At 54.9% G+C, this 27,878-nt stretch overlaps 4 protein-coding genes and 1 long non-coding RNA gene across 6 annotated transcripts in view; 2 read left to right on the top strand and 3 right to left on the bottom strand.

Annotated features, from left to right (window-relative positions):
- Window positions 1-27,878, bottom strand: part of TSPEAR (thrombospondin type laminin G domain and EAR repeats) — a 159,395-nt gene that overhangs the window by 90,681 nt on the left and 40,836 nt on the right. The window lies entirely within an intron of this gene.
- On the bottom strand, window positions 442-15,233 carry LOC123610477. The gene is made up of 4 exons (XM_045501158.1): window positions 14,347-15,233; window positions 13,937-14,037; window positions 13,762-13,813; window positions 442-1,365 (listed from the first exon to the last, which is right to left on the bottom strand). The coding sequence occupies exons 1-4, from the start codon at window positions 14,465-14,467 to the stop codon at window positions 515-517; spliced, it is 1,125 nt and encodes a 374-aa protein (XP_045357114.1). The 5' UTR covers window positions 14,468-15,233; the 3' UTR covers window positions 442-514.
- Window positions 12,999-27,416, bottom strand: LOC123610481 (keratin-associated protein 12-1-like). Its single transcript, XM_045501164.1, has 2 exons — window positions 26,866-27,416; window positions 12,999-13,010 (listed from the first exon to the last, which is right to left on the bottom strand). Exon 1 carries the CDS (start codon window positions 27,356-27,358, stop codon window positions 27,008-27,010), a length of 351 nt encoding a protein of 116 aa, XP_045357120.1. The 5' UTR covers window positions 27,359-27,416; the 3' UTR covers window positions 12,999-13,010; window positions 26,866-27,007.
- LOC123610483 (keratin-associated protein 10-7-like) lies at window positions 22,557-23,801 on the top strand. The gene is made up of 2 exons (XM_045501166.1): window positions 22,557-23,531; window positions 23,613-23,801. The coding sequence occupies exons 1-2, from the start codon at window positions 22,651-22,653 to the stop codon at window positions 23,779-23,781; spliced, it is 1,050 nt and encodes a 349-aa protein (XP_045357122.1). The 5' UTR covers window positions 22,557-22,650; the 3' UTR covers window positions 23,782-23,801.
- Window positions 23,815-24,130, top strand: LOC123610485. The gene is made up of 2 exons (XR_006718152.1): window positions 23,815-23,937; window positions 24,001-24,130. It is a non-coding gene; the product is annotated as an uncharacterized LOC123610485 (long non-coding RNA).

Genomic DNA, 27,878 nt, shown 5'->3' with positions numbered 1-27,878 from the left:
TAGATACTTACCCAAAGGATATAAAAATACTAATTCAAAGGGATATGTGCACCCCAATGTTTATAGCAGCATTACTTAAAACAGCAAATTTTGGAAAGAGCCCAAACGTCCATCGACTGATCAAGAAGGGGTGTGTGTGTGTGTGTGTGTGTGTGTGTGTGTGTGTAGAGACAGAGATAGACAGATAGATATATGCATATAACGGGATATTACTCAGCCTTTGAAAAGACTGAAATCTTATAAAGACATGGATGGAACTAGAGAGTATTATGCTAAGTAAAATTAGTCAAAGACAAATACCATACGGCTTTACTCACATGCGGAATTTAAAAACTACAACAAATGAGTAAAGGGGAAAAAAGAGAGAGAGAGGCAAACCAAGAAACAGACCCTTAACTACAGAGAACTGAGGGGAGGTGGGTGGGGGGATGGGGGAAACAGGTGATGGGGATCAAGGAGGGCACTTGCGATGAGCACCAGGTGATAAACATAAAAACTGGAAAAAAGTCAAAAATTAAAAGAAAATAATGAAACTGCAAACTCGGGAGAGAACAGAATAACGCACATCGTTTGGTAACTGTGAGATAAGCAGGGAATTAAGAACAGGGTCTGGAACGGACCACGGGAGTCGCACGCACTCGGCAGGGCTGGGCGCACCTGCCCGAGTCTGCAGGCGGAGCCGGCAAGGGGACACCCCTGCGGCCAACACAGCCTCGTTCAGCGAGGAGGGTCTGGGCCACGTGCGGAGCACCTGCAGAGACCGGAATTCACACCAAAGACACACAAGCAAAAATGGAGTGGACACACCCAACCACCGGCCTCTCCACCAACGGAAACTCTGCATCCCAGGCTTTGCTTTCCGGACACGAGCCACCACCAGACACACGCAGGGTCTTGGAGATGGTGCCGCAAACATCTCGCAGGAGGTAAACCAATCAGCATCGTCAGCAGACACGCCGGCAATAACAAGGAAAAGGAAGTCCGGTCGAGACTCCGGCGACGCACAGCACCCCAGGGAGGGATATAAAAGCCCTTGGCCCGGAGCACCTCGCCCTCGCACCTGCCACACACACCCCCGTCCAGCTCGGCTCCCAGCACAAAACTCCAGCATGGCTGACCCCTGCTGCTCTAGGACTTGTGTTATTGCCGCGTCCACCCTGTCCGTCTGCTCCAGCGACCTGAGCCGCGTCTGCTCACCCAGTGCTTGCACTGGATCCTCCTGGCAGGTGGACAGTTGCCAGGAGAGCTGCTGCGAGCCCCCGTGCTGCGCCCCGGCCCCCTGCCTGACCCTCCTGTGCGGCCCCTCCTCCCCCTGCCAGGAAGACTGCTGCACCCCTGCGTGCTGCAAGCCCGTCTGCTGCACCCCTGTGTGCTGCGAAGACTCCCCCTGCACAACCTCTTCATGCTGCCAGCCCGCCTGCTGCACCTCCTCCCCCTGCCAGGAAGACTGCTGCACCCCTGTCTGCTGCAAGCCCGTGTGCTGCACCCCTGTCTGCTGCAAGCCCGTGTGCTGCACCCCTGTCTGCTGCAAGCCTGTCTGCTGCACCCCTGTCTGCTGCAAGCCCGTCTGCTGCACCCCTGTCTGCTGCGAGGACTCCCCCTGCTCAACCTCTTCCTGCTGCCAGCCCAGCCCCTGCTGCAGACCCTCCTCCTGCGTGTCCCTGCTCTGCCGCCCCGTGTGCAGGCCCGCCTGCTGCACCCCTGTGTGCTGCAAGCCCGTCTGCTGCACCCCTGTGTGCTGTGAGGACTCCCCCTGCTCAGGCCCCTCCTGCTGCCAGCCCAGCCCCTGCTGCAGACCCTCCTCCTGCGTGTCCCTGCTCTGCCGCCCCGCCTGCTGCGCCCCTGCCTCCTCCTGCTGCCGCCCAGCCTCCTGTGTGTCCCTGCTCTGCCGCCCCGCGTGCCCCCGCCCCGCCTGCTGCGCCCCTGCCTCCTCCTGCTGCCGCCCGGCCTCCTGTGTGTCCCTGCTCTGCCGCCCCGTGTGCCCCCGCCCTGCCTGCTGTGGCCCCGCCTCAGGCCAGTCCTGCTGCTGATGGGCACGTCCCCCCAGGGCCAGCTGGGCTCAGGTCCCACCTGGTGACTGTGGTCCTCCCGGCCACCCCTCAGTCAGTCCTGACCTGTGTTAGGTGGCTGCCCCCACCCAGGACGGGGTCCCCCACGTGTCCACTCTCCTGACCTGACCTTGACCTCCTGCCTCCCAGGAACGCTGACCCCGCGGCTTCCCGGGACTTCTGCTCCCAGGAGGCACCTGCACCTGTTCTGGGTCACCTGTCCTTCCCTCCTACTTTCTCTGCTCAGGTCACTTGACCTCGACTCCTAACCTGTCAGTACCTCCTTGGGTACCCCAATAAACTCACTTCGCCAGCTGATCTGCTTCCTTTCATCTGACCCTCATGGGGGTGCGGGGACCCCGGGGTTTTGCCCAGACACGGTCTCTTCCAGCCACAAACATTTCTAGGAAGGAGGGACTGAGCAGTCCCAGAGGCGGGCCTACCTCGTGTGGGCAGGGCCACGGGTGGGACTCACGCCCTGGCCCAGGAAGCTCCGTGCCGGTGGGCCCAGTGCCCAGGGCTTCCCAGGCTGGTCACCTGCACACGGGTCGTGGCCTGGCCCGTTTCCACCCACTGCCCCATCCGGGCAAACCGGCCCCAGACAAGCAGGCCTGGGGGCTCCAGGCTCACAGCCTCTACGGGCCTGGGGTCGCCCTGTGGTCCTCCCGCGGGCTCTACCCGTTTAGCAGAAAGGTGATGGAGCGGGGCAGACGGTGCTCCAACCTCTCATGGAAATCGACTAGGTTTGAAACAAAGTATGAGGGTGGGTGGCAGGAGCCCCAGGTGGTCCCGGGCCAGACTCTGGGGCCACCATCTGGTAGGCCAGGCTCCGCCCGGGGGGCTATGAGGGACCCGGAGTCATGGTGCAGGGCCCTCCCTGTGAACTGAGGTCCCCGTCAGGCCACGATGTACCGAGTGCCGTAGGTGACAGTGCGCTCTGACCTCTGGGTGACATTGGCCGCACGTGAGGGCACCTGCTGACAAGGGCGGGGATATGCAGCGAGGTCACCACCACGGTGGCCGGGACTGTCCCGCCCCGGCCCCTGCCCCCACCCTAGGAACACTTGTCCTGAGTGGTTTGCACACGTGACCTGCGATTCTCTGGGCTTCTCTCCACTCTCTGGAGCCGTGCCAGCCCAGCTGGTGAAGAGCCTTCCAGCATCTGTCCACACCAACCAGGGTCTTGTGCTTCTGGCTCAGGCCCCTTGCCTCCGTCCATCCAGCCGTGTGGACCCCTTGCAGGTGTGCTAATAAACTCCCATGCCCCAGTTTGCTGATCCCGTCTGGTATGCATCTCCTGCCCGGGCCCTCTGGGCTCTCCTGTCGCTTCCGTAAGGCGCACGGTCTTGAACGCTCTGAGCCCACCTGCCATTCCGTGGATGTATTCACAAGAGGCAGTGGCCTGGCCCAGCCCTTCTCTGGGCCTCACAGCTGTAGGCACCAGGAGGCCTCGGGAGATAATCTCACTGTTGTCCCTGCTCTCAGACCTCTTCACGCCCCTCACGACGAGGAAGCTGAGGCAACACACGGGATGGCCAGCCCCGTCCGGGCGGTGCTTCGGCTGCTGCCTTTGTGGGAGAACTTCGTAGACGTGAACTTTGCCCTGCGGCAGAACTCCTTTTCTGGGACAGAAGCGTCTCTTGGCCCCAGGATGATGTTTGTCTGCACGTTTACACGTCACGGGAGACATGGGATTCTGGGTCTGAGTGACATGGCCCAAGTGGCCAAGTGGCGTGGATGGTGCACGCCCAAAGGGCCACCCTGCCACCGGCTGTCATAGGGCCCGCTCTCCGATCACCCGAGGGCACCTGCCAGTCTTTGCCCACGGGGCAGTTCTTGGCTGCCATGGCAGGTCCGAGCCTGGCCCACACCTGAGCAGGGGTGGCTGTCCCCACCGACCACCAGGTGGCCTCTGTCATGTGCTTTGTGCTGCAGCTGGGACAGTCCTGAGACAAAGAGTGGTCATGGTGTCTGGGAAGGTACCAGAAGGCTACAGGCTAAACAGGGTGTCGGGGGTCCTGCTGGCAGAGGGGGACTGAGAAGCATATGCCCAACAGCCCAAAACAGACAGACTGCTCCCACACTCAGGGTCAGGGCCCTGGGTGAGGGTGCAAATGCAACCTTGCCCTCCTCTTCCCAGCCCCGCACTGCTCCTCACAAGCCCCGTCCACCAGCCCTCAGGCCCCTGGGGCCTTGGGGAGTACACCCTGGGCACACCATGGAAGGACCCATGTGGGCCCTTGGCAGGCCTGGGGACACCTGGGTGGGCATCTGGGGGGTTGGCACTGAAGTGAGCGTGGTCTAGAAGGGGGTCACTGGCTCTGGCCAGACACTGCTACTGGTCCCAGGACCCCTCACCCCGGAGGCAGGGGGTTGAGACAGCTGGAGGGGAGCTGAGCAGGGTCCCCTGGAACTGGGGCCGGGCCCAAAGGTAGTGCTGAGGGCAGTTTCTGACCCACCCCCTGAGCCGTGGCTAAACTTGAGGCTCTCCACGTAGTAGGCACAGAACGCTCTAGAAGCCTGCAGCTTCTATCCAAAGCCAGAAGAGCTCTCCTACTTGGAGAACTGGTCTCCAAGCAGACATGTTCATAACAGCCAGAGGAGCGTCCCACAGAGAGATGCTCCCGGGACAAAGTTGGGAAAACACAGCAGAGGCAGTGTGGCTGGCTGTCATGACGCCATTTAAGGGCCGCCCAAGGAAGGGGCCCCCAGATCAGCCCCGACCTCCACGCTGATCTCCCTCCAGCCCCCAGCCCCCACGTGCCACACCAGCGGCTCCACAGGCTGCCAGCCAGCTCCCCCCAAGACCTTGGGCTGTGTCCCTGCTCACTGCCCTCTCCCCGGGGTTGTGGGATCTCCTGCAGCCTAGCCGGCCACGCGCCCATGAGCTTCCCCTCAGGGTCCTGCCCATCTCACTTAAGCCATCACCTGTAGGACCCTGCTTACTGCTGAGCCCCCAAGGCCACCCTCGACTCAGGAAGAAGCCACGCCAGCCTTTCCCTTTCACAGCCAGTGAATCCATCATCGTGAACTCCTTCCAGGCCTGACCCAGCCACACCTGCAGCCCCCCCAGAAAATGCCCCCAAAGTGTCCCCAGGATGCCCTGAAAGGCAGACACCATGGACCCTCCTGGGCATTCGGGCCTATAGGCGAGGAGCTGACGCCCTCAGCCCCACACAACCCCAGGGTCAGGCAGGCCATGCAACTCCCTGTCTGAAGAATAACCCCCAGCGAATCCTCACATGTCTGACACCCTCTCCCTCTGTTTCCTGTGGTTGTTCTGCTGACAAAGAGACCCACAGCTCATCTGGGAATGAGGGCTCAGGGGAGGCACGTGACCATCAGCCAGCGCCCAAGGGCCTCTGCCACTCTTCTCTGGGGCTTAGATCGCCACCTCTGGGGGACTGGGGGCTCTTGCACGTGACACTCGGCAGCCGTGTCTACCTCGGGCCATCGCTCTGCTGTCCGGCCACCATCACAGGTATGAAGATTTGCTCTTGGGGAAATCTGTGGGCACCACCTGGGCTGGGAACAAAGACGCCACCACCCCCCGTGGGTAGAAGCAGCTCCGTCCCACAGGGGGTGGGCACAGGTACGGGCTGTCCCACAGGGGAGGGGGGAGCCCATGTTTTGCTATCTTTGCTAACTTGATAGAGAATAATACCTTCTCACTGTTCCTTTTTGCCGAGACATATAGCCTCCCAAAGTGTGGATATGCCATTTTATTTATGCAGAAACAGAGCCGCCTTAGGGGCTCAGTTGGTTGGGCATCCAACTCTGGATTTCCACTCAGGTCATGATCTCAGGGCTGTGGGATCAAGCCCCACAGCAGGCTCCACACTGAGCGTGGAGATTGCCTGGGATTCTCTCTCTGCCTCTGCCCCTCTCTCCTGCTCTCTCTCTCTCTCTCTCTCAAAAGAGTCTGTTATTTTTGCAGGAACAGGAGAACAGGCATCTAAAGTCTCTCTCCTTTTGATTATTACAAACAGCCACTGTGAGGTCCTCACCACTTCCCTGTGTGAACTGGCGTGCGTTTTCACCACACCTAAATTCCAAAGTGACTTCCAGGTCAGAGCGTTTGCCAATTTTAAATCCTGAGAGATGTCAACAAGTGCCCTCAAAAGGACTTTTGAAAAGTGTGCCTACTGAGAGTGATGTCAGAAAAGACCAGGAATAGGGAACTCTAAGGGCCCGCCCCAGCCCCAGACACTGAAGAAACTGGCAAAGCTGTGGGAGTCAATTTCATCTGAATCGTGGGAAATGGCCGAAGGTTTACAACAACCAGGGGAATGCTTCATCAAGACAAAAGCGACTGCAGCCTGGTGGACTTGGTCCCGGTGAGGGGCCTGGTGCTGGAGGGAGAGAGCGGGCCCATTCCCCTGTTCTACCAGAAGGGTGGTTGTCTGTGCAGTGGCCTCTGGAAGCACCCACACCAAAGGCTTGGCTTTCTTTCTCCTAACTCGGAACTCTTTCAAGGCAGAGAAGCAGCTACACAGAGTGTCTGTCAACTTAACCCCTTGCCGCCTGGGGAAAGGGTATCAGTTGTGGCAAACAGAAGACACCCCAAAACACCGAGGACAGAAAGCCTGGGGAATGAAATTCTTGGGGGAATAGGGCTTTCAATGCTTCTACAGATGGCCGCGAGTCCAGAAGACCCCACCCATGCCCACGAGGGGCCCGTGCTCACAAAGGACCTGAGAAGGCCCCACGCACTCACTGCTGGCTGCACATCCCGCTCTGAAAGGCAGGAAGTGGAGGTGAAGAGCTGTAAACGCCCAGCCCAGGGTTGTGGGCATGGCCCAACACACAAGCAGAGCCCAGCCACAAAGACTGGACACAAATACTGTTTGGTTCCAGGTGTTCAAGGAACTCTCTGCCAAACCACTATCTGACCACTAAGCTAATGGAACAGTGACCACACCTGACAAAGAGTATAGTTGTTACAAAATAGTTTAGAAGTTTCACTAAACAAAACACAATGACAGGTCCCAACAATCAGCAACAACAAACTATAGGGAAGGAGAGAATCTGATATCTGGAATGATTACATTATAATATTGGAAATCTCTGGTTTTCAACAAAAACTACGAAGTGTGCAAAGAAGGAAGAAAGGATGGCTCATTCACAGGGGTAAAAAGCAATTAGCAGAAAACGTCCCTGAAAAAGCCCAGGGATTGAACTTTTTGGACAAAGCCTTTAAATAAACTCTTAATATACTGTAGGAGTTCAAGAAAACCGTGGACAAAGAACTAAGAGAAACCAAGAGAATAATGTTCATCAAACTGAGAATGTCAATAAAGAGACAGAAGTATAAAAAGGAACCAGAAAGAAATTCTAGGGTCATTGAATGAGTCACAATAACTGAACCGATAGCTTCACCAGCAGGGCTCAGTTACACATGTGATCAGGAGAAGAAAGGATTAGTAAATATGAAGACAGTCCAGTTGAAATACTCCTGTACGAGGAGTAGATGGGGAAAAGGAATAAAGATAAGTGAACAGAGACTACAAGATCTGTGGGGACACCTTCAAGTAGACCAACATACACTTGACAGGAATCTCCAAAAGAAAGAAGAGAGAGAAAGGAGCAGGAAAAATTCTGAAGAAATAATGGCCAAAACCTTCCCAAATTTAAAGAAACAATTTAAAGGAAGCTACACATACAGGAAGCTCAAAGGACTCCAAGTAGAATAAATTCAGAGACATCCACACCAAGATGCATTATCATCAAACTATCCAAAGGCAAAGGCAAAGAGAATCTTAAAAGCAGCAAGTGGGAATAATAATAGCCAATTCCTCATCAGAAATGCAAGGCGAGGCGGCAGTGGGATGATGTGTTTAAAGTCCCGAAAAGACCACCAACCAAGAAGTCCATGTTAGACATATGCTTTCCAAATGAAGGACAGATTAAGACACTTCCAGGTAAATGAAAGTTAAAAGAGCTCATTATTAGTGGATATATCTGCCCCAAAAGAAATGACCGTTTGGGCTGAAATAAAAGGGCACTAAACTTGGAGACATAGTTAGGGATGAAGAACTCTAGCAAGGGTGTCGGACTGGGTAGTGTGTGTGTTTATAAGGGTTTGTGTGTTGCATCTAATTCCTTGTCCAGTGGTTCACAATACTCTTCTATCTTTTTGTAAGGTCAGCAGTGATGTCCCCATTTTTCTTTAATCTGAGTCTTCTCTCTTTTTTTCTTAGTCTAACTAAAGGTTTGTTCATTCTGTTGCTCTTTTCAAAGAACCGACTTTTGGGTTCATGGATTCTTTCTGTGGTTTTCCTACCCCTCTATTTCATTAATCTGTGCTTTGTTTCCTTCCTCTGCCAGCTTTGGGTTTAGTCTGCTCTTCTTTTTCTAGTTCCTTAAGATGTAAAGTCAGGTTATGGATTTAAATGTTTCTTCTTTTTAAATTAAGTGTTGGGGCGCCTGGGTGGCGCAGTCGGTTAAGCGTCCGACTTCAGCCAGGTCACGATCTCGCGGTCCGTGAGTTCGAGCCCCGCGTCAGGCTCTGGGCTGATGGCTCGGAGCCTGGAGCCTGTTTCCGATTCTGTGTCTCCCTCTCTCTCTGCCCCTCCCCCGTTCCTGCTCTGTCTCTCTCTGTCCCAAAAATAAATAAACGTTGAAAAAAAAAATTTTTTTTTTAAAAATAAATAAATAAATAAATTAAGTGTTGATGGCTATGAATCTGCCTCTGAGCACTGTTTTTGCTGCATCCTGTAAGTACCGGTTCATTGTGTTTTCATCCCAGGTACGTTCTAACTTCTCCTGTGATTTCTTCTTTGACCCATTAATTGTTTCACTGTGTGTTGTTTAATTTCCATATATTTGTGAATTTTCCTATCTTTCTTCTGTTATTGGTTTCTTTCCACTGTGGTCAGAGAAGATGCTTTCTATGATTTCAGTCTTTTAAAATTACTAAGATTTTTTCTGTGTCCTAACATATGGTCTAATCTGGAAAATGTTTCATGGGCACTTGAGAAGAACACGCATTCTGCTGTTGTTGAGTTCAATGTCTTGTATATGCCATGGATTTAGTTGGTTTATAGCCTTTGTTTCATTATTGATCTTTGATCTAGTTGTTCTATTATGTCATTTTTTTATTAGTGGATATGACTTATTGAAGTCTCCAACTATTGTTGTAGAACTGAAACTATTTCTTCAATTCTGTAATTTTTGCTTCGTATATTTTAGGGGCCTGCTACCGGGTGAATATGTGCTTATAATTGTCATATCTTCTTGATATATTGACACTTTTATCAATATTTTTTAATGCTTTATTTATTTTTGAGAAACAGAGACAGAGTATAAGCTGGGGAGGGGCAGAGAGAGAGGGAGACACAAAATCTGAAGCAGGATCCAGGCTCCAAGCTGCCAGCACAGAGCCCAATGTGGGGCTTGAACCCATGAACTGTGAGATCACGACCAGAGCTGAAGTTGGATGCTTAACCGACTGAGCCACCCAGGTGCCCCTATCAATATTTGATGTCCTTTTGTCTCTTACAACAATATTTGACTGAAAGTATATTTTGTCTGATTTTATTATAGCCATCCAGCTCTCTTTTGGTTACTATTTGCATGAAATATCTTTTTCCATCCTTTCTTTTCAATGTATTTGTATCTTTGAATCTCAAGTGAGTGAACTGACTTAAGAAGAAATAGACAAACTGGAACAGACATAAAACAAGTAACAAGATAACACTGTCATTGAAAACCTCCCCTACAAGTAAAGCCCAGGACCAGATGATTTCGTGATGAGTTGTGCTAAACAGTTATAAAACAATTAACACTAAACTTTCTCAAATTCCTCCAAAAAACAGAAAATGAGGGAACACTTTCTAAATCATTCTGTGAGGTCCTGATATCAAAGCCAGACAAAGGCAACAAAATAAACCTACAGATCAATAATCTTTTCAGATAAAGATTTTTAAAACTTCCACAAAATACAATCAAACAAAATCTGGCAGCATTTTAAGAGAATCATACACCATAACCAAGTGGGTTTATCCCAGGAACGCAAGAGTGATGCAACGCATGAAAACCAGAGTAATGCACGACATTAGCAAAACGACATTCGTCGATCATCTCAACTGATACAGAAAAAGCATTTGACAAAAGGCAACACCCTCTCATAATAAAACCCTCAACAGACTGTGAGAAAATAACTTCCTCAAAATAATAAGAGGGCAGATGAAAAACCCACAGCAAACATCAGCCACCATGGCAAAAGACTGAAAGCCTTCCCCTAAGCCAGGAACAGGCAAGGAGGCCCACTTTCACCACTTCTATTCAATACTGTCCTGGAAGTTCTAGCCAGAACAATTCAGTGAGCAAACAAGATAAAATATATCCAAATTAGAAAGGAGAAATAAAACTTACCACAAAGCTACGGTAATCAAAACAGTGGTACTGGCATAATGATTTACATATATAGGTTAATGGAATAAAATTGACAGTCTAGAAATAAATAGATTTCTATGGTCAATTTATTTTCAACAAGGGTATCAGTATCATTTAGTGGGGAAAGAATAGTCTCTTCAAATGGTGCTGGGACAACTGGACATCCACATGCAAAAGAATAAAGTTGAACCCTACCTCACACCATATATAAAAAGTAACTCAAGCATCAAAGACCTAAATATAAGAGCTGACATCATGAAACTCTTGGAAGGAAACATAGGGGTAAATCTGCATGACCTTAGATTTGGCAATGGTTTTTTGGGTTATGACACCAAACAAATGAACACATAGATAGACTGGATTTCATCAAAAGTTAAAGTTTTGTACATTGAAGGTCACTATCAAGAGAGTGAAAGGCAGCCCACAGAATGAGAGAAGATATTTGCAAATCATAATTCTGATAAGGGTTTAATATCCAGAATACATAACAAACTCCTATAACTCAACAATAAAACGATAGATAACCCAATTAAAAATGGGCAAAGCACTAGACATTTCTCCACAGAAAATATTCATTTAATTTTTTTTTTCAACGTTTATTTATTTATTTTTTTGGGACAGAGAGAGACAGAGCATGAACGGGGGAGGGGCAGAGAGAGAGGGAGACACAGAATTGGAAACAGGCTCCAGGCTCCGAGCCATCAGCCCAGAGCCCGACGCGGGGCTTGAACTCACAGACCGCAAGATCGTGACCTGGCTGAAGTCGGACGCTTAACCAACTGCGCCACCCAGGCGCCCCTCCACAGAAAATATTCAAATGGCCAACAAGAACTCAAAAGGAAGCCCCGTGTCATTGGTCATTGGGGAAATGCACGTCCAAACCACAAGAAGATGCCACTTCATGCCCACTAGGATGGCTCCAATGTTTTTCATGCCGAACACAATAGAACCGATGTTGGGGAGCCCACGGAGGAACTGGGGCCTCGCACCTCACTGCTGGGAATGTAAAATGGCGCGGCTGCGGTGGAAAGTGGTCTGGCGGTTCGTCCAAAGGTAGACACAGAGTGACCATCTGCCCCAGCAATCCCTCTGCTAGGTATATACGCCCAAGAGAACCGAAAAGAGCTATTCCAGCAAAAACTTGCACAAAAATGTCCACAGCATCACTGTTCACGACAGCCAAGAGGTGGAAACAACCAAATGTCCACTGACTGACGAACGGGTAAGTACAATGTGGTCTCCCTGTTTGGTGGAATATTACTCAGCCATGAACAGGAGCGGAGCACGGACACCTGCTACAATGCGGACGAACCTGGAGAACATGATTTTCAGCGAAAGTAGCCAGACACAAGAGGCCACGTGCTGGGGGATTCCTTGTTTGTGGAATGTGTGTAACGGGCAAATCCATAGAGACAAGAGCAGATTAGTGACTGATGGGGGCTGGGAGGGGGGCTCCGAGATAGTGCAAGATTTTCCTCTGGATTGATGAGAATGTTCTGGAAGTAGACAGTGGTTGTGGCTGCACAACATCGTGACTCCTGTAAATGCCACTGACTTGTGCACTTTAAAATGGATACGATCTGGGGCGCCTGGGTGGCTCAGTCGGTTAAGCGGCCGACTTCGGCTCAGGTCGTGATCCCGTGGTCCGTGAGTTCTAGCCCCGCGTCGGGCTCTGTGCTGACAGCTCAGAGCCTGGAGCCTGTTTCAGATTCTGTGTCTCCCTCTCTCTGACCCTCCCCCATTCATGCTCTGTCTCTCTCTGTCTCGAAAATAAAATAAAAAACATTTAAAAATTAAAAAATAAAATAAAATGGATATGATCATAAATTTTATATATTATGGGTTCTGTTTGTAAAAATCATGCCTGCTAAGGACTTCTGGGAGTGAGCCCCCCCACTCAGCAGCACTGGAAGTGATCAACGTCGTAAATCTTGAGCTCACAGGTAGGACATTTTGTTTTATTTTGAGAACATTTGATTATTACTAAACTCAAGTAGTTGCCAAGTGCTTAGTGGAAATTTGAAGGTCTTGAACGTTGTGTGTGACTCTTTTGTACCCTCTCCTGCTTTCATTGTGAGGACTTTATCAATTTCATTGACCTTCATCCATCAGGCACATTGTCAACGTTTTTTATAGTTCAACATCCTTAATTTGTATTCCAAAAAGATTCCCTTTGAATTTTGAAATACAGCCATGATGGAGGGTCCTGGATGGACGGTCCCCATATCACCCTTGCTCCACGCCCACTCCTCCAGATTAAATCTCACCCCACCCTCGGGCCCCAAGCAGGGACCTGCCTCTGCCAGGACCACTGACCACAGGCTCGGGGAACGAGATTTCGGAACCAAAGGTCAGTCCCTGAATCTGCTCCTCCTAATGACCTAGGGAGTGTAGGCCTCCTGGGACATTTCAGCTCCTCCTTGGGGAAGGGAGGTCCAGTCCTGTCTGAGGACGTCCCTCTCCTTGCTGGCCATGGCTGACATTGGGACCACAGAAGTTCATAAGCCCACTCGGAAGGATCAGTCCCACATTGCCTGTGCCCTACAACATGCACCTCTGTCCTCTCTTCTCCCAGTCATGGGCCAGGCCAGCTGCTCCAGGTCAGGTCCGGGCTGGGTCCACAGGAGCACAGCACATGAGCCCAGAGCCATCACCTGGGGCCCCGGCACATGACCGGCCAGGTGGGAGCTGCGGAGTCAGCCGCAGAGAGGCTTTGCCTTCCCTGCAGGTGTCCCAGGGGAACCAGGCTCATGCCAGGGACAAACAGCCCTGACGAGTGCTGTCCTATGTTTACAAGCTGAGGCAAGATCATGACACAACAGAATAGGCCCTAATGACAGTCCTCACACCCCAAACACCAACAAGGAAGGAGACATGTGAGCCGTCGGCTGGGACAACATACACCTGAGAGGTATAAAAGCCGACAGACAGCCGGAGCTCCTCACACACTCACACACACACACACGCACACACACACTCACACCCACTCCCTCCACCAGCCCCACCGCCCCCGCCATGGCCGCGTCCGCCCTGTCCGTCTGCTCCAGCGACCTGAGCTATGGCAGCCGCGTCTGCCTGCCCGGGGCCTCGGACTCCTGCCCCGACTCCTCCTGGCAGGTGGACGACTGCCCAGAGAGCTGCTGCGAGCCCCCGTGCTGCGCCCCGGCCCCCTGCCTGACCCTCCTGTGTGGCCCCTCCTCCCCCTGCCAGGGAGACTGCTGCACCCCTGCGTGCTGCAAGCCCGTCTGCTGCACCCCTGCGTGCTGCAAGCCCGTGTGCTGCACCCCTGTGTGCTGCAAGCCCGTGTGCTGCCCCCCTGTCTGCTGCAAGCTCTTTTCCTGCACCCCTGTGTGCTGCGAGGACTCCCCCTGCACAACCTCTTCATGTTGCCAGCCGTCCTGCTGCACCTCCTCCCCCTGCCAGGAAGACTGTTGCACCCCTGTGTGCTGCAAGCTCGTCTGCTGCACCCCTGTCTGCTGCGAGAACTCCCCCTGCTCAGCCCCCTCCTGCTGCCAGCCCAGGCCCTGCTGCAGACCCTCCTCCTGCGTGTCCCTGCTCTGCCGCCCCGTGTGCAAGCCCGTCTGCTGCACCCCTGTGTGCTGCGAGGACTCCTCCTGCACAACCTCTTCATGCTGCCAGCCATCCTGCTGCACCTCCTCCCCCTGCCAGGAAGACTGCTGCACCCCTGTCTGCTGCAAGCCCGTGTGCTGCACCTCTGTCTGCTGTAAGCCCGTGTGCTGCACCCCTGTCTGCTGCAAGCCCGTGTGCTGCACCCCTGTGTGCTGCGAGGACTCCCCCTGCTCAGCCTCCTTCTGCTGCCAGCCCAGCCCCTGCTGCAGACCCTCCTCCAGTGTATCCTTGCTCTGCCGCCCTGCGTGCCCCCGCCCCGCCTGCTGCGCCCCTGCCTCCTCCTGCTGCCGCCCAGCCTCCTGCGTGTCCCTGCTCTGCCGCCCCGCGTGCCCCCGCCCTGCCTGCTGTGGCCCCGCCTCAGGCCAGTCCTGCTGCTGAGCCTTCCTAGACATCACCCAGGGTCCTCTCCGGGCAGGACGCTGACCTCAAGCCAGCTGTGCCCCCTGTGGCTGGCACAAGCGCCAGGGGAAGGCGAGCCCCTCCTCCTGGCCTGGCCGCTTATTCAGGGACCTGGGATGCTCACCACATCTGCCCTGACCCCAGTTGCACAAGGGCACCCAGCGGCACCAGCCCCATGAGCTCTGGGGTGTTCCTTGTCCCCCAGCAGACCTGGCCCCACCCCAGCAGTGACATCACCTCTGAGTCCTAATAAAGCCGCCTCTGACTCGTGCCGACCTCCTGTCTTTCTGTGGACACACTAGGGTCAGGGTGACGGTGGACACTTGGTGCTGACTTCTGGGAACCCCACAGGCCAGGCCCCCGTGGGCCCTAGGGGACCCCTGGCCCCAGCACGTGGCCCCCGGGTCCATCTCAGAAAAGCTGTCTCTCTAACCAAGACCGAGGTTCGTGGGACACAGTGGACGCCCACCCCCACGCCGTCAGCAGCCACGGGCGCCTGAGCCACACTCTCCCTTCCAGCTTGCTGGCTGCCCACACCCAGCAGCCTCTCCTCCGGCCTGTCCCCACCCCATACCAGGATGGAGAAGCCCCCACCGTGGCTCTCAGGCATGGCCGGCGGGGGTACGGTGCTCACCAACTGAGGACGCCAGCCCCTGTGCGGCCTCCTCCCGGTTGCCTCCTGACCATTTCCTGGATCCTGACACCTGATCTGATGCTCCCACATCCGCTGTTCCCTAAGACCCGGCCCCCCACCCCGCCACCCCCACTGCACCAGGCCCCTGAGGCCCATGTCCCAGGTAAGTGGGAAGATGCCCACGTCTCTGGTGGTGGGGCGGGGGGAGGGGGGGTGAGAAGGACTCATGCGTACTGCCCCCCAGGCTGCCCTTCCCGCACCCCGAGGTCTGCCCGGCCTCTCCAAATGGCCGCTTGGCTTCTGCCCGCTGCCCCTCGGGCTGGGGCTCAGGCCCCCTCCAGGGCACCCCACGGGACATGCGGTCCGGGATCCCAAGCACACAGACCGAGCAAGTAGGCACGGAGGACAGCCGGCCAGGTGGCTAGGCACGCACAGCGGGCTGAGCTGTCCCATCTCATACGGCTGCCCCCCTGCTCCTCCCTGAGGCCGCCCCCTAAGACAGGCACCCCCAGAGCTAGAGGCCAAGGTGACACAGGCTGGCCCGCCTTCCTGGTAGCATGGCCAGTTCCCTAGGGAGGGACACAGTGAGGGCCTCAGGCAGCAGAGAGTCTGGCTTTCCTGCTCCCACACGGCCTGAGCCTCCGGGCTCTGTGTCCTCTGGCCACCGCAGGGGGAGCGGATGGCAGCAGAGGGCCCGCGGCTCCCTCCCCCTCCTCTTCTACTTGGTCCTATGCCGCTGTCACAGCCAGCGAGGCCCAGCCTGCCCTGGTCCCCCGGGAGTGCGCCGGGGGGAAGTGTCAGCTGCCCTCGGGGATGCCCCACTGCAGTGTCCTTCTGCCCCATCTGAACCTGGGTCCCAGGCACAGGCTGGAGAAAGAAAGTTCCAAACGTGTTCCCGAGAGTCGCAACGTGACCCAGCAGGCCCACCTCCCAGCGCCTTCCCTGAAGACGGAGAACAGGTGTGCCAGCGAAATCCGGACACGGTGTTCGCGGCAGCCTGACGCACAGTAACCAAAAAGTGGAAACGACCCGAAGAGGTCACACAAAATGTGGCCGGGCCACGCGACGGGGTCTCATCAGGAGGGAAGCACCGTCCACCCCAGCACGGCTGGGCCTGAGTGCGAGAGCCAGACGCAAAAGGCCACGTGTCGTGGGTTCCCGTTCATCAGAAATGTCCAGAGTAGGACAATCCAGGGACGGAAAGCGACTGGAGGTTGCTGGGGGCTGGGGGCTGGGGAAGACAGAGGGTAGCGACTGGTGACCATCACAGTCCCTAGATTTGAGGGGGAGGGGTGGTGAAAAGGCCCCAAAATTAAGGCACGGGAGTGGCGGCACAAGTCTGAGAACACAATAAGACCACGGACCGTGCACCCGGAGTAGGTCAACACGGTGGCAGGTGAGCCATATATATAGAAGAAGTCTGTCAAAAACACAAAGCCTCAGGGTGCCCGGGGGCTCAGTCAGTTAAGGGTCAGACTCTTGATTGCGGCTCAGGTCACAATCTCACGGTTCGTGAGTTCAAGCCTCACGTGGAGATCTGCACTGGCAGTGCGGGGCCTGCTCGGGATTCTCTCTCTCCCTCCCTCTCTCTCTTTCTCCCCTCCTCACATGCGCTCACTCTCCCGCTCTCAAAATAAATAAATGAACTTAAAACACACACGCGCAAAACCTCATTCCGTTTCCAGTTTGGACCGGTTTGCTGACGAACGCTGCCATTTCCCCTGCATCCAAACAAGAATCGGTGAGTCCCGGGCAGGGAGAGAAAACCGAGGAGGGCCACCCAGGGACCAAACCCTTAAAAGGTCTTCTGGGAAAGTCTGAGCGGAAAGCGCAGGTTGACTCTAAACCTCGACAGGAAGCACGGCAGGTGTCAGCGGACTGTCGCGGTGGCTTTCCTCCGAGGACCTGGAGCGGCCCGAGGTGGGGGCGTCAGGGGCTGACCTGAGGACAGACTGTGTGTGACCCCTGGGCCAGGGACTCCTGGATTGCAGTCCTGCATCGCGCGGCCCCGGTGCGTCCGGCTGACGCAGAGCAGTGGCGGGAGAGGAACCACACGGGGCGGGGTGGCCTGGAGGTTCCCATCCCGGTTGAGGGTTGGAGAGAAACACGCAGCACTCTTAGAAACTTCCGGAAGATAGGACACTTCCTTCGCTCCTCAGAGCCCCAGCCGTCAGCTCTGCACGAAGAAGGATACGTTTGCTTGTGCACAGCACATACCGCCAACGAATACCCAGCTCTCCAGAGCCTCGCGTAAACACGGGAACACCAAAGGTCTCCAAACACGTAAGGAAAGCGTAAGTGTGGAAGAGAAGCAAATCTCTGGACTAACGGTCAAGCGGACACTGAAGTAAGGGAGAGGCTACCACTTCCTAAATAAAGTAAGAACAGGATGCTTATGAAAGACAGAAACACAGACAGACAGACTGACAGACGGAGGGAGGGAGGGAAGAAGGACGGAAATACTTGGGACTTCTTGGAAGCTAAAAGCATGACACTCCAGATAAAAGGAGACATAAGAGTGTGTGCAGTAGAGCGTGTGGGTAAAAGCTAATTCTGGAAGGATCTGCACAGAACGCGATACAGAAGGACAGAGCGAGGAAGGTCCGAAGAGCCCAGGACACGAGCAGAGCAAACGCAGCCGGCCAGCATCCGTGGCCCCGAGCAGAGTGGAAGGGGAAGGATCGAACCCCAGTCATGGAAGAAAGTCATGGCATAAAAGTTGCACAAACGCGCCTGGAGCCAGAAGATGCTGTGAGCAGCAAGATGAAACAAGGCGATGAAGGCATTACGGTAATCCGAGGTGGCAGGGGCCAGGAGGGGGAAGTTTCTACAAGGTTCTAGCAAGAGAAAAGACTAGAAAATAGAGGAACCCCTGGCCCTGCCCCACTCACCACAGAGGATGGCTTTTGAACGACAGGAGCCCGGAAAGTTCACTGCCCTTGAACCTCCTAAACTTCTGCTCAGCGATCTCCGGCAAGACGGAAATGGCCCGGGCTCTTCACGTGTCCACAGAACGTTCACGGATACTATCCGTGCCTGGGACCCAGCGGGAATCCCGAGGCACCTGCCGTGACACCACCATCCGTCACCTCCGAAGCAGAAACTCACCCGCCTGCAGTCTGTCAAGCCTTTCCTAGGGAGGCCTGGCCTTACGGTGGTGGTAGGACAGTCCCCAAAACACGGTAGCCTAAACAAGAGCGTGTGGAACAGTATTACTGACAAAGCCTCACCTCCCCTGGTGCGAGGCTTCCGGGACAGACGTTAAGTGTTCCCCTCAACACTCTAGAAAAAAATACTTGAAAAAACAATTTTTTTAATTTATTTTTAAATTTTTATTTATTTTTGAGAGAGAGAGAGAGAGTGTGAGTGTGCGTGGGGGACAGAGAGAGAGGGAGACACAGAGTCTTAAGTGGGCTCCAAGCTCTGAGCTGTCAGCACAGAGCCCGTATGCGGGGCTTGAACTCACAAACAGTGAGATCAGATCTGAGCTGACACTTAACTGACTGAGCCACACAGGTGTCCCTGAAAAAACAAATTAAGAAAGAGTAGGAGTGGCTCAGTCGGTTGAGCGTCCGACTCTTGATTTGGGCTCAGGTCATCATCCCAGGGTCGTGAGATCGAGCCCATGTCAGGCTCTGCACTGACAGCACAGAGCCTGCTTGAGGTTCTCTCTCCCTCTCTCTCTGTCCCTCCCCTGCTTGTGCCCTTGCTCTCTCTCTCTAAAATAAACATGAAAAAAAATTTTAATAAAAGTATCTGTAAAATGTTACAAGTTCTGGCAAGTTTACTAACAATAAACTTTAAAATGGACAGAAGAATATGCTCACCGATTCAGAGATATTTGTTTCTAAGCATAAAAAAAGTAGTATATGAGTATATTTATCCTAAAATTAGAAAATGTAAATGAAGGGGCGCCTGGGGGGCTCAGTTAGTTAAGCGTCCGACTTCGGCTCAGGTCAGGATCTCATGATTCGTAAGTTGAAGCCCCACGTTGGGCTCTGTGCTGACAGCTCAGAGCCTGAAGCCGCTTCAGATTCTGTGTCTCCCTCACTCTCTGCCCCTCCTCCCCCTTCTCTCTCCCTCTCTCTCAAAAATAAACAAACATTAAAAAAAGAAAATGTAAATGAAATATACCAAGTTCTAGAAATTATAAGTTGCCTGTATTGACTAACAAGATGAAAATTGTAATACAACGATATCCAAAGAAGATATTGAAAAGATATGTAAAGGTCTGGTCTTCAAAAAGCATAGACTCGGTAAGGTTGCCTACCACCAGCCTTCAACACAGAGGCCTTTCCTGTTATATTCACAACATTGCAGAGCTTAGAAAAAGCCAGAAGTCTTCTGGGTTTATTTAACACGCCTGGTAAAACTCTGATACCAAAACCTCTCTCTAGAGGGTGGGAGACAGAGAAACTGACTGTAACCCAGGCTCACCTAAGAATACAAAGAAATTCCGAAGCGTTAGCTCATCCAATACGGAGCTGCCCGACAAGAGTAAAAAGTCGAGTCAATGTCCGAATGCAAGTTAGAAATATGATCAATGATGCTGGAGAGTGGGAGCAGAAAAGCCGTTAGAATTCCTCCCAACAGATGAACACATACACACACACAATCCGACTCATTCTTTACTCAAAAGCCCAAAGCAAAACTCTTGGCAAACTGGGAAGACAAAGAAACCACGTAAGTTCAACCAAATTCCACCACAAAGCCATGAACGTCGGCCTGGCCACACGGTCCGTCACGCACTCTGGTTCCCCCCTGGAGTGAGGCAGGAGGGTCTGCTGCCAGGGGCTCGGGCTGTACCAGGCATCCCAGCTGGTGCCATGACAGCAAAATAAACAGAACGCATGCGCTTGGAAAGGAAGACACGAAACGTGAATCCCTTGCCACTGACGTGGCTGTCTGTGACACAGCCTTCTGGACTCTCGCTCACTGCTGGCGCCTCCGTGCCTGCGAGCCAGGACCCAGCTCGCTGCCCTTCTGTCCCTGCTCAGATGCCCAGAGCTTTTCTTCCTGTTTTCAGAAATCATGTGATCGTTCGATCTCCCACTGACCCTGGCCTGCCGGCACCAGCCTGAGGCCCCCAACCCACTGTGGCCTGTCTCAGAGAGGGGTCCGGACCTGGGTCAGGGTGCCGGCAACCCTAAGGAGGTGTGGTTGAAGCAGGGGCAGTTGAATGATGCTGTGACTGTCCAGAGAAGGGAGAAGCAGGCAGTGTATGGGCCAAGGGAAAGGGCATCACACACAGGGACGTGGGCCACAAATCAGAAGCAGAAGAGGAGGATGAGCCCCAACACCTGCTAGACTGAGCCGGACCCCAGAGGCACCTGTGGGCAGAGTAGAGGAAGTCATCAAACCGGCACCAGGGCCTGTCCCCAAAGCCAGCGTCAGCCTCCCCCGACCCCACGGGCCTCAAGCCCGCGTTCCCTCCCCATTCCCACTCACAAAACCCCAGGCTTTGGGGGCCAGGCCTGGGGGCTTGACCAGGGGGCATGAGAGATGTATCCGGAATTGTGGGCTCTTGAACTTCCCACCCACCATTGAGTGGTTCACTTCTCCAGCATTTTTGCATCTGTGAAAGTGGGTCCCCGAGGGGCGCCTCACACAGTGGCTGGCCTCGGAAGCTGCCCGCCGTGACTGTGTGTGTCTACACAGGAAAGCACCGGAACACCCTGTAGTACCAGGTGGTTATTCGTATTTCCCATAGCAACACTGCATTCTTCCATTCAGGAGAGTGGATTAAATGCATGGTTCTCCCACAACCCCTAGAAGGCCTACAGAAAGGATATCTCAAACATTATAAGGAAAACTAAATCAAAATACTATAAAAGCAAGAAGGAAGCTCAGGATTTTTTTATGTTTGTAGAAAAGAGACGCAGATGGAAACATTTGTATATAAATTGGAACAGGACCTCAATGCCCCAGAAGTTTTTCATTCATAAAATCAAATGAACTGACACCATTGAGCAGGCCTTGCCTGATGTCCAATGGAATAGACGTGTAAGACTCGGTGGAAAGCATGGAGACACCTGTACCATAATCAGAGTTGCGGAGAACACATCTCCTTCACATCACAAGATGAAATCAAGCTGCTATGAACAAGAAATAATCAGGTGATGATGTTTGAAAACTGTAAGCTTGCAAATAATGCCAAATAATAGGCTAGAAATGGCTAAAGACTGAAACGTGGTCCAAAACATAAAACCAAGAGAGTCAAGAGGGCAAATGACAAACATAAGGAAAATGAGAGAAAAGTTGAGAGATAGAAAGGTTGGTTGCAGGGGTGCCTGTGTGGCTCAGTCAGTTAAGCGTCCAACTTCGGCTCAGGTCACGATCTCCTGGTTCACAAGTTTGAGCCTGTGTCAAGCTCTGCATTGACAACTCAGAGCCTGGAGCATATTTTGGATTGTGTGTGTGTGTGTGTGTGTGTGTGTCTCTCTCTCTCTCTTTCCCTCCCCTGCTCATTTTCTGTCTCTATCTCTCTCAAAAATAAACAAACATTAATTTTTTTTTAAATGGCTGGTTCCAGAAGGTCTGATGTCTAACTGGAGCACAAAAAGAGAGACAAGGAAAGATGAGATATTTTTTTCAGTTGTACACAAACATTTCCTGAAGTGAGCCTTCGCACTGAAATGCTCAATGAGTTCCAACCATACAAAGTTCAGAACTACAATAAAAAGAAAACCGAGTGCTCCTCAAGTATAAAACAAAAGAGAGAGATAAAAGGTGAATAAACAATGGCAGCAAAAGAGAATGGAAACGCACCTTTGAGGCTTTCAGGAAACAAGCAGTTAGAAATCTGAATTCTATACCCAGCCAAACTATCATAAATCGCAGCATTTCAGACATGACAAAAGTCCTAAAATATAAAACCGACCACCACATGTAAAAATGTTTTTGATCTTCTAACATAGCCAAATGAAAATGGAAAAAAGAAGTCCAGAATGTATCTTGAAATGTAACAAGGGGCCTCTGAGTTAGTCATGGAGGACGAAGAGGAGCTGAGACTGAGCCTGTCTGGGGGCATGGAAACACTGCTCCTGACACAGGCACAGGGTGGGTACTTAGCTTTCTATGAGCCAGTCCTCTGCATTTTATAAGGTGAGTTGCACTTTATCAGACTTCAAAGGAATTTTAAAATATTTAAAGCAGTTCCAAACAGGGGAGATGTAACCAGAATTCATCACTTTGGAGAAGGGCTCCCCTCTAACCTCACTCAGCAAAACCTGCCTCAAATATTTTCCACAAGTTTTCTGGAACCAAACAATGAACATGTGGGAAAACAGAGTCCTGCAACAGACTCACAAGACGACTGAGTAAAATCCAATCGTAGAAAATAAAGCAGCACTAATGAGGGCTTACCCTGCAAGCAGCTCTCAGACCAACAAGGAAGGAGGCATGTGAGCCATCGGCTGGGACAACACGCAGCCGGGAGGTATAAAAGCCGACAGACAGCCGGAGCTCCTCACACACACACACACACACTCACACACACACACACTCACACACACTCCTTCCTGAAGCCCCACCGCCCCCGCCATGGCCGCGTCCACCCTGTCCGTCTGCTCCAGCGACCTGAGCTATGGCAGCCACGTCTGCCTGCCCGGGGCCTCGGACTCCTGCCCCGACTCCTCCTGGCAGGTGGACGACTGCCCAGAGAGCTGCTGCGAGCCCCCGTGCTGCACCCCGGCCCCCTGCCTGACCCTCCTGTGCAGCCCCTGCCAGTCGGCCCGCACTGGCTCCTGCTGCCGGCCCGCCTGTGGCCCCTCCTCCCCCTGCCAGGGACACTGCTGCACCCCTGTGTGCTGCAAGTCTGTCTGCTGCACCCCTGTGTGCTGTAAGCCCGTCTGCTGCACCCCTGTGTGCTGCAAGCCGGTCTGCTGCACCCCTGTGTGCTGCGAGGACTCCCCCTGCACAACGTCTTCATGCTGCCAGCCATCCTGCTGCACCTCCTCCCCCTGTCAGGAAGACTGCTGCACCCCTGTGTGCTGTAAGCCCGTCTGCTGCACCCCTGTGTGCTGCAAGCCCGTCTGCTGCACCCCTGTCTGCTGCGAGGATTCCCCCTGCTCAGCCCCCTCCTGCTGCCAGCCCAGCCCCTGCTGCAGACCCTCCTCTTGCGTGTCCCTGCTCTGCCGCCCCATGTGCAGACCCGCCTGCTGCACCCCTGTGTGCTGTAAGCCCGTCTGCTGCACCCCTGTCTGCTGCAAACCCGTCTGCTGCACCCCTGTGTGCTGTGAGGACTCCCCCTGCACAACCTCTTCATGCTGCCAGCCGTCCTGTGGCCCCTCCTCCCCCTGCCAGGGAGACTGCTGCACCCCTGCGTGCTGCAAGCCCGTCTGCTGCACCCCTGTCTGCTGCAAGCCCGTCTGCTGCACCTCTGTCTGCTGCAAGCCCGTGTGCTGCACCCCTGTCTGCTGCAAGCCCGTCTGCTGCACCCCTGTCTGCTACAAAGATTCCCCCTGCTCAGCCCCCTCCTGCTGCCAGCCCAGCCCCTGCTGCAGACCCTCCTCCAGTGTATCCCTGCTCTGCCGCCCCGCGTGCCCCCGCCCCGCCTGCTGCGCCCCTGCCTCCTCCTGCTGCCGCCCGGCCTCCTGCGTGTCCCTGCTCTGCCGCCCCGCGTGCCCCCGCCCTGCCTGCTGCGGCCCTGTCTCGGGCCAGCCCTGCTGCTGATCGGCTCCAGCTTCTGCCTCTAGAGCACAGACGTCCTCTCTCAGGAGCCCCGGAACCCCTCTGGGGGCGCCAGGACACCCCCTGCCCCTCGGTGGACACACAGCTGCTGCCTCCCGGGGATCCGGACATGCCCGGCTTCCCTTTCTGCAAAGACAGGTCCCTAAACGTTGAAAAAAAAAAAAATTAAAAAAAAAAAAGTTTATAAAAAAAAAAAGACAGGTCCCTCAACGGGGTGGGGGGTGGGTGGGCTGCTGCACCCTGGAACCCTCCCCTGCAGGGTTGGTTGCTCTCATTCCGAGTGACAAAGGCCACTGCTATCATCAATAAAATGTCTGGATCATGAAACAGAGATGGCTGTGTTGTTCCCTCTCCTCTGAGCCCAGAGACCACGCCAACGCGGGCAGCGTTTGCTCTGCCTGGTGGAAGCAAGCGACAAAGACGTAGCCTCCAAGTCCAAGTTCAAAGCCCCCGAAAGAGGAGATCTGCACGCGGACGCTGTCCGCATAGTCCACTTCCCTTCCCACCCCGCGGCCCCACCCTCCTCCCCGGGAAGAGCCAGGCCTTCCCCGGGCTGGGCCCGGCACCTGAGTGCGGCTGCAGAAGCCTCGCACCCTGAGTGGGCCTTGGGCCCTGCCCACGCCTGGCCCCCTGCCCGTGCAGGTTAAAGGTGAGCTGGGGGCAGCACGACCCTACCTGGTGGGAGCCCGAGGGCCCAGTAACACCGCACTGACGCCCTTGGAGAGAGGCGTCCACACACAGGAACGCCTGCGTGCTGGTCTGGGCACGAGGGCTGACGCTCTGAAGCACCAGCAGATTCCCGCGGGCCCCAGGAGGGGTGCAGGGGTCGGTTCAGGCATCACACATTCTGCTCCAGCTTTCAAGGCCTGATTGAGGAGACAGGGAGCAAAACGCTGCCTTGTGAACAAATCCTCAGGACAGTGGAAGAGGACGAGCCTGCAGTCTCAGTGGACCAGTAGCACTAGAGAGGGTCAGCGAGCACCGGCCAGACCCACCAGGTCAGCATCAGGCTCCCTATTTGTCCCTCGTGCCAGGGACAGACGGAAGGGGCCCTCGGGAGCAGAACAGCAGAGGCCGGCAGCCGGGAGAGGGGGGTACCTCCTCGCAGAGGCTGGCTCTCCCCACCCCCCTCCCAGGGAAGCAGAGACAGAGCAAAATCCCCAGGGGCCTGTGAAGAGAAAGGGGCTGGATTGTTACCTGCCTTGACTCCTAAATCCCTCAGTTTCCCCACATTTATTCAAAACCTGTGCCCGTTCCTCGTCCATTCGAGTTTTAAGAAAAATTCCACCGTCTGCACAGATAGACGGGCAGATTGGATTCCTCACAGCACAGAGTGAGAGACGTGAGGAAGTTCCGCCTCATCGGGAACCAAAAAGAGCGCAGCGCGTGGATGTTGACTCACGTGGAAACCAGCAACCCACAACGCACAACGGTGCCAGGATAGTGCATGGGAGGGAGGGGCAGGGCCCCTGCAGGACGCGCCCCCGCCCCCACCCCTGCCCCGTGGCACGAGAACATCCAGGACTTTCTGATGGCTCCCCGGGAAAGTCGGTCACAGCTGCAGAAGGCGTGGCCGGCCACCCTGAGGCCAAGGTGCTCCTGGCTGGGGCGTCTACATGGTCAGCCAGACTGCTCCCAGACGGGGCGTCTCTACACCATCAGCCAGACTGCTCCCAGATGGGGCATCTACACGGTCAGCCAGACTAGACTGCTCCCAGATAGACATCTACATGGTCAATCAGACTAGACTGCTCACATTCGGGGTATCTACACGGTCGGCCAGACTAGACTGCTCCCAGACGGGGCATCTACACGGTCAGCCAGACAGCTCTCAGACAGAACGTCTACACCGTCAGCGGGACGACTCCCAGCTAGAGCGTTCCAGCATGTTCTGGGACCCTCCAGATCTCGGGGGAGCCCGTCTGTGGGCAACTCCCGACCCCAGACACCCCGTCACCCGTCGGGCCCGAGACCAGGACGGTCGCCCCCTCCGAGGCGTCACTGAGGACACTGGGAGGGCCTCCCCGCTGCCTGGGGGGTGGGCCCGTGGCCCCGGGGTCCTGGAGGGAGGGTGTGTGCAGGACGAGGGCCTGACGCAATGACTGAGCACCTGTGACGGTGAGACAGTGGCTGGCGGTGGGGTCCGAACGGGACCAAGGACGAGGAAGGGCTGCGAACGGCCGGTGCTCTGAGAGCCGCTCCTGAATTTCACATCCTCTATGATCCCGTGACCTCACGATAAGGGAAGTTTCCAGATATGTGTCCATTGCAGGAAGGACCCCCCTTGATGGTGTTCCTCTTACACTATTTCTTGGTTCCCAAACAGCTTACCGCCGGCACCCCGGTGTGCCTCGGCTTCCTTATGCCGACGACCACGCCCTCTCTGTGCGTCTCCCGCCTGTCCCTGGGATGACATGGGCCCACCTGGCTATTCCAGGGCGTCTCCCGTTGCGAGACCCTCTGTGCACCCCATCTGGGAAGCCACCTAGCCTGTAGGGCTGCAGTCACTGATTCCGGGCATGGGGACACGGACATCTCCGGGACCCACGGAATTTACCCACAAAGCCCTGTGCCCCCGGACGTTTGCAGGAGGAGCTGTTCTCTGTATGGATCGGACAGTTTTAATGGTTAGACCGGGGTGGGCTCGCATAGTAATTGCCGAGCAGGGGACTTTTAACCTCACAAAGTCAGAGGGTCGCCCTGGGTCCCACCCAGAGCTGAGAACTGACCTCACGGTCAAGGGACACAGGAAGCCCTGGGGGCCCGTCGGGCTGAGCTAGGAGTGCCCACACGCCCAAAGGGCTGCCTTTGAGTGGTCAGTCCCCCGGGCACAGCCATCTGGTCCCCTGTGGCTTCTCTGCAGAAGGAACTTTCCAGAAGCCTGGGAGTGAGCCCTGGAGGAAGCAGTTTGAGGAAAGCACTAATAAGACACAGCACACGCTCGGGTGGGCTTCACATGCGCTCTGGGATTTATTAGAGCTCAGTGCTGGCGGCTGCAGAGCCTGGGCGCTTGCACCAGCCAGGGTGGGTGCCGTGTGGATGACCCGGGCTGGGGTCGGGGGACACCGGTTAGTGGGGATCAGGCGGCTTTGCTGTAAGATGGTCTAGTCAGGTCCAGAAGGTCTCAGGTGGACGAGGTCTGCCTGCCGGGAGTTCAGACAGCAGCTACTTCTGGCCCCACAGAGGAGGGGTCCTAGGAGGCCACGGGCTAGCCGCAGATAGGGGTGCCGCAGGGGACAGGCCTGAGGACCAGGGTGGGGCAGGAGGGCCGGCAGCACCCCGAGGACTGGCAGGAGGGGGTCACACACACAATGGGCTTGCAGCTCACAGGCAGGTACACAACAGGCTTGCAGCTCACGGGCATGCGGCAAGACGTCTGGCAGGAGCTGGGCACAGGGCAGGACGCCTGGCAGGAGCTGGGCACATAGCAGGCTGTCTGGCAGGAGCTGGGCACATAGCAGGACGCCTGGCAGGAGCTGGGCACGTGGCAGGATGCCTGGCAGGAGCTGGGCACACAGCAGGCCGGCTGGCAGCCAGTGGAGCCGCTGGTGTGGCACATGGCGATGTAGGGCTGGAGTGGAGTCAGGGTGGAAAACGGGGCTGGTCTGGAGCCTCCTTCCCCAGGCGGCTTTTATACCCAGGCTGTGGCGTCCTGGCAACCAGCCACACAGGTGCCCTCCTCCTGGTTGCCTGCTTGTTTTCTTCCTCTTCCTCCTGTGTGCGTCTCTTCCTGGAGGTTCTGCAGGAAGTGACTCAGTTCAGGAAGCTCTGTCTCAGCCCCCAGGCTCACTGTGACCCAGCGGCCCTGCGATTTCTGGATTCAGACCCCAGGTTGGATGGCCAAGGACCACCAGCAGGGACAGGGGACTCCACATCAGGACGCTCAAGGTCCTCCCCAAGTTTATACACCCTGCCCTGCGTCCACACAAGTACCATCCCAGTCACCAGACCCAGGGTGGGGGGACGGGGTGGGGGCGGTCCCCCCGTTCTGATTTGGAAACTCAGGGATCTACAACGCCTTCCCCCCTGGCCAGGGCCAGGCGGCTGGGCTCCTCATCGGGGAGAGCTGTGGCCACGTT

Source organism: Leopardus geoffroyi, chromosome C2, assembly GCF_018350155.1.
Source record: "Leopardus geoffroyi isolate Oge1 chromosome C2, O.geoffroyi_Oge1_pat1.0, whole genome shotgun sequence".
NCBI lineage: Eukaryota > Metazoa > Chordata > Mammalia > Carnivora > Felidae > Leopardus > Leopardus geoffroyi.
This window is presented reverse-complemented; position numbering and strand designations above follow the sequence as displayed.

Coding starts and splice junctions, on each gene's coding strand:
- LOC123610481 (XM_045501164.1), bottom strand. CDS start 27,358: ATGTGCCACACCAGCGGCTCCACTGGCTGCCAGCCGGCCTGCTGTGTG.
- LOC123610477 (XM_045501158.1), bottom strand. CDS start 14,467: ATGTCTAGGAAGGCTCAGCAGCAGGACTGGCCTGAGGCGGGGCCACAG. Junction 13,814..13,936: donor AGCAGGAGGGGGCTGAGCAG/GGGGAGTTCTCG, acceptor GAGGTTGTGCAG/GGGGAGTCCTCGCAGCACAC. Junction 1,366..13,761: donor AAAGAGCTTGCAGCAGACAG/GGGGGCAGCACA, acceptor CGCAGCACACAG/GGGTGCAGCAGACGGGCTTG.
- LOC123610483 (XM_045501166.1), top strand. CDS start 22,651: ATGGCCGCGTCCACCCTGTCCGTCTGCTCCAGCGACCTGAGCTATGGC. Junction 23,532..23,612: donor TGCACCCCTGTCTGCTGCAA/GCCCGTCTGCTG, acceptor CCCCTGCTGCAG/ACCCTCCTCCAGTGTATCCC.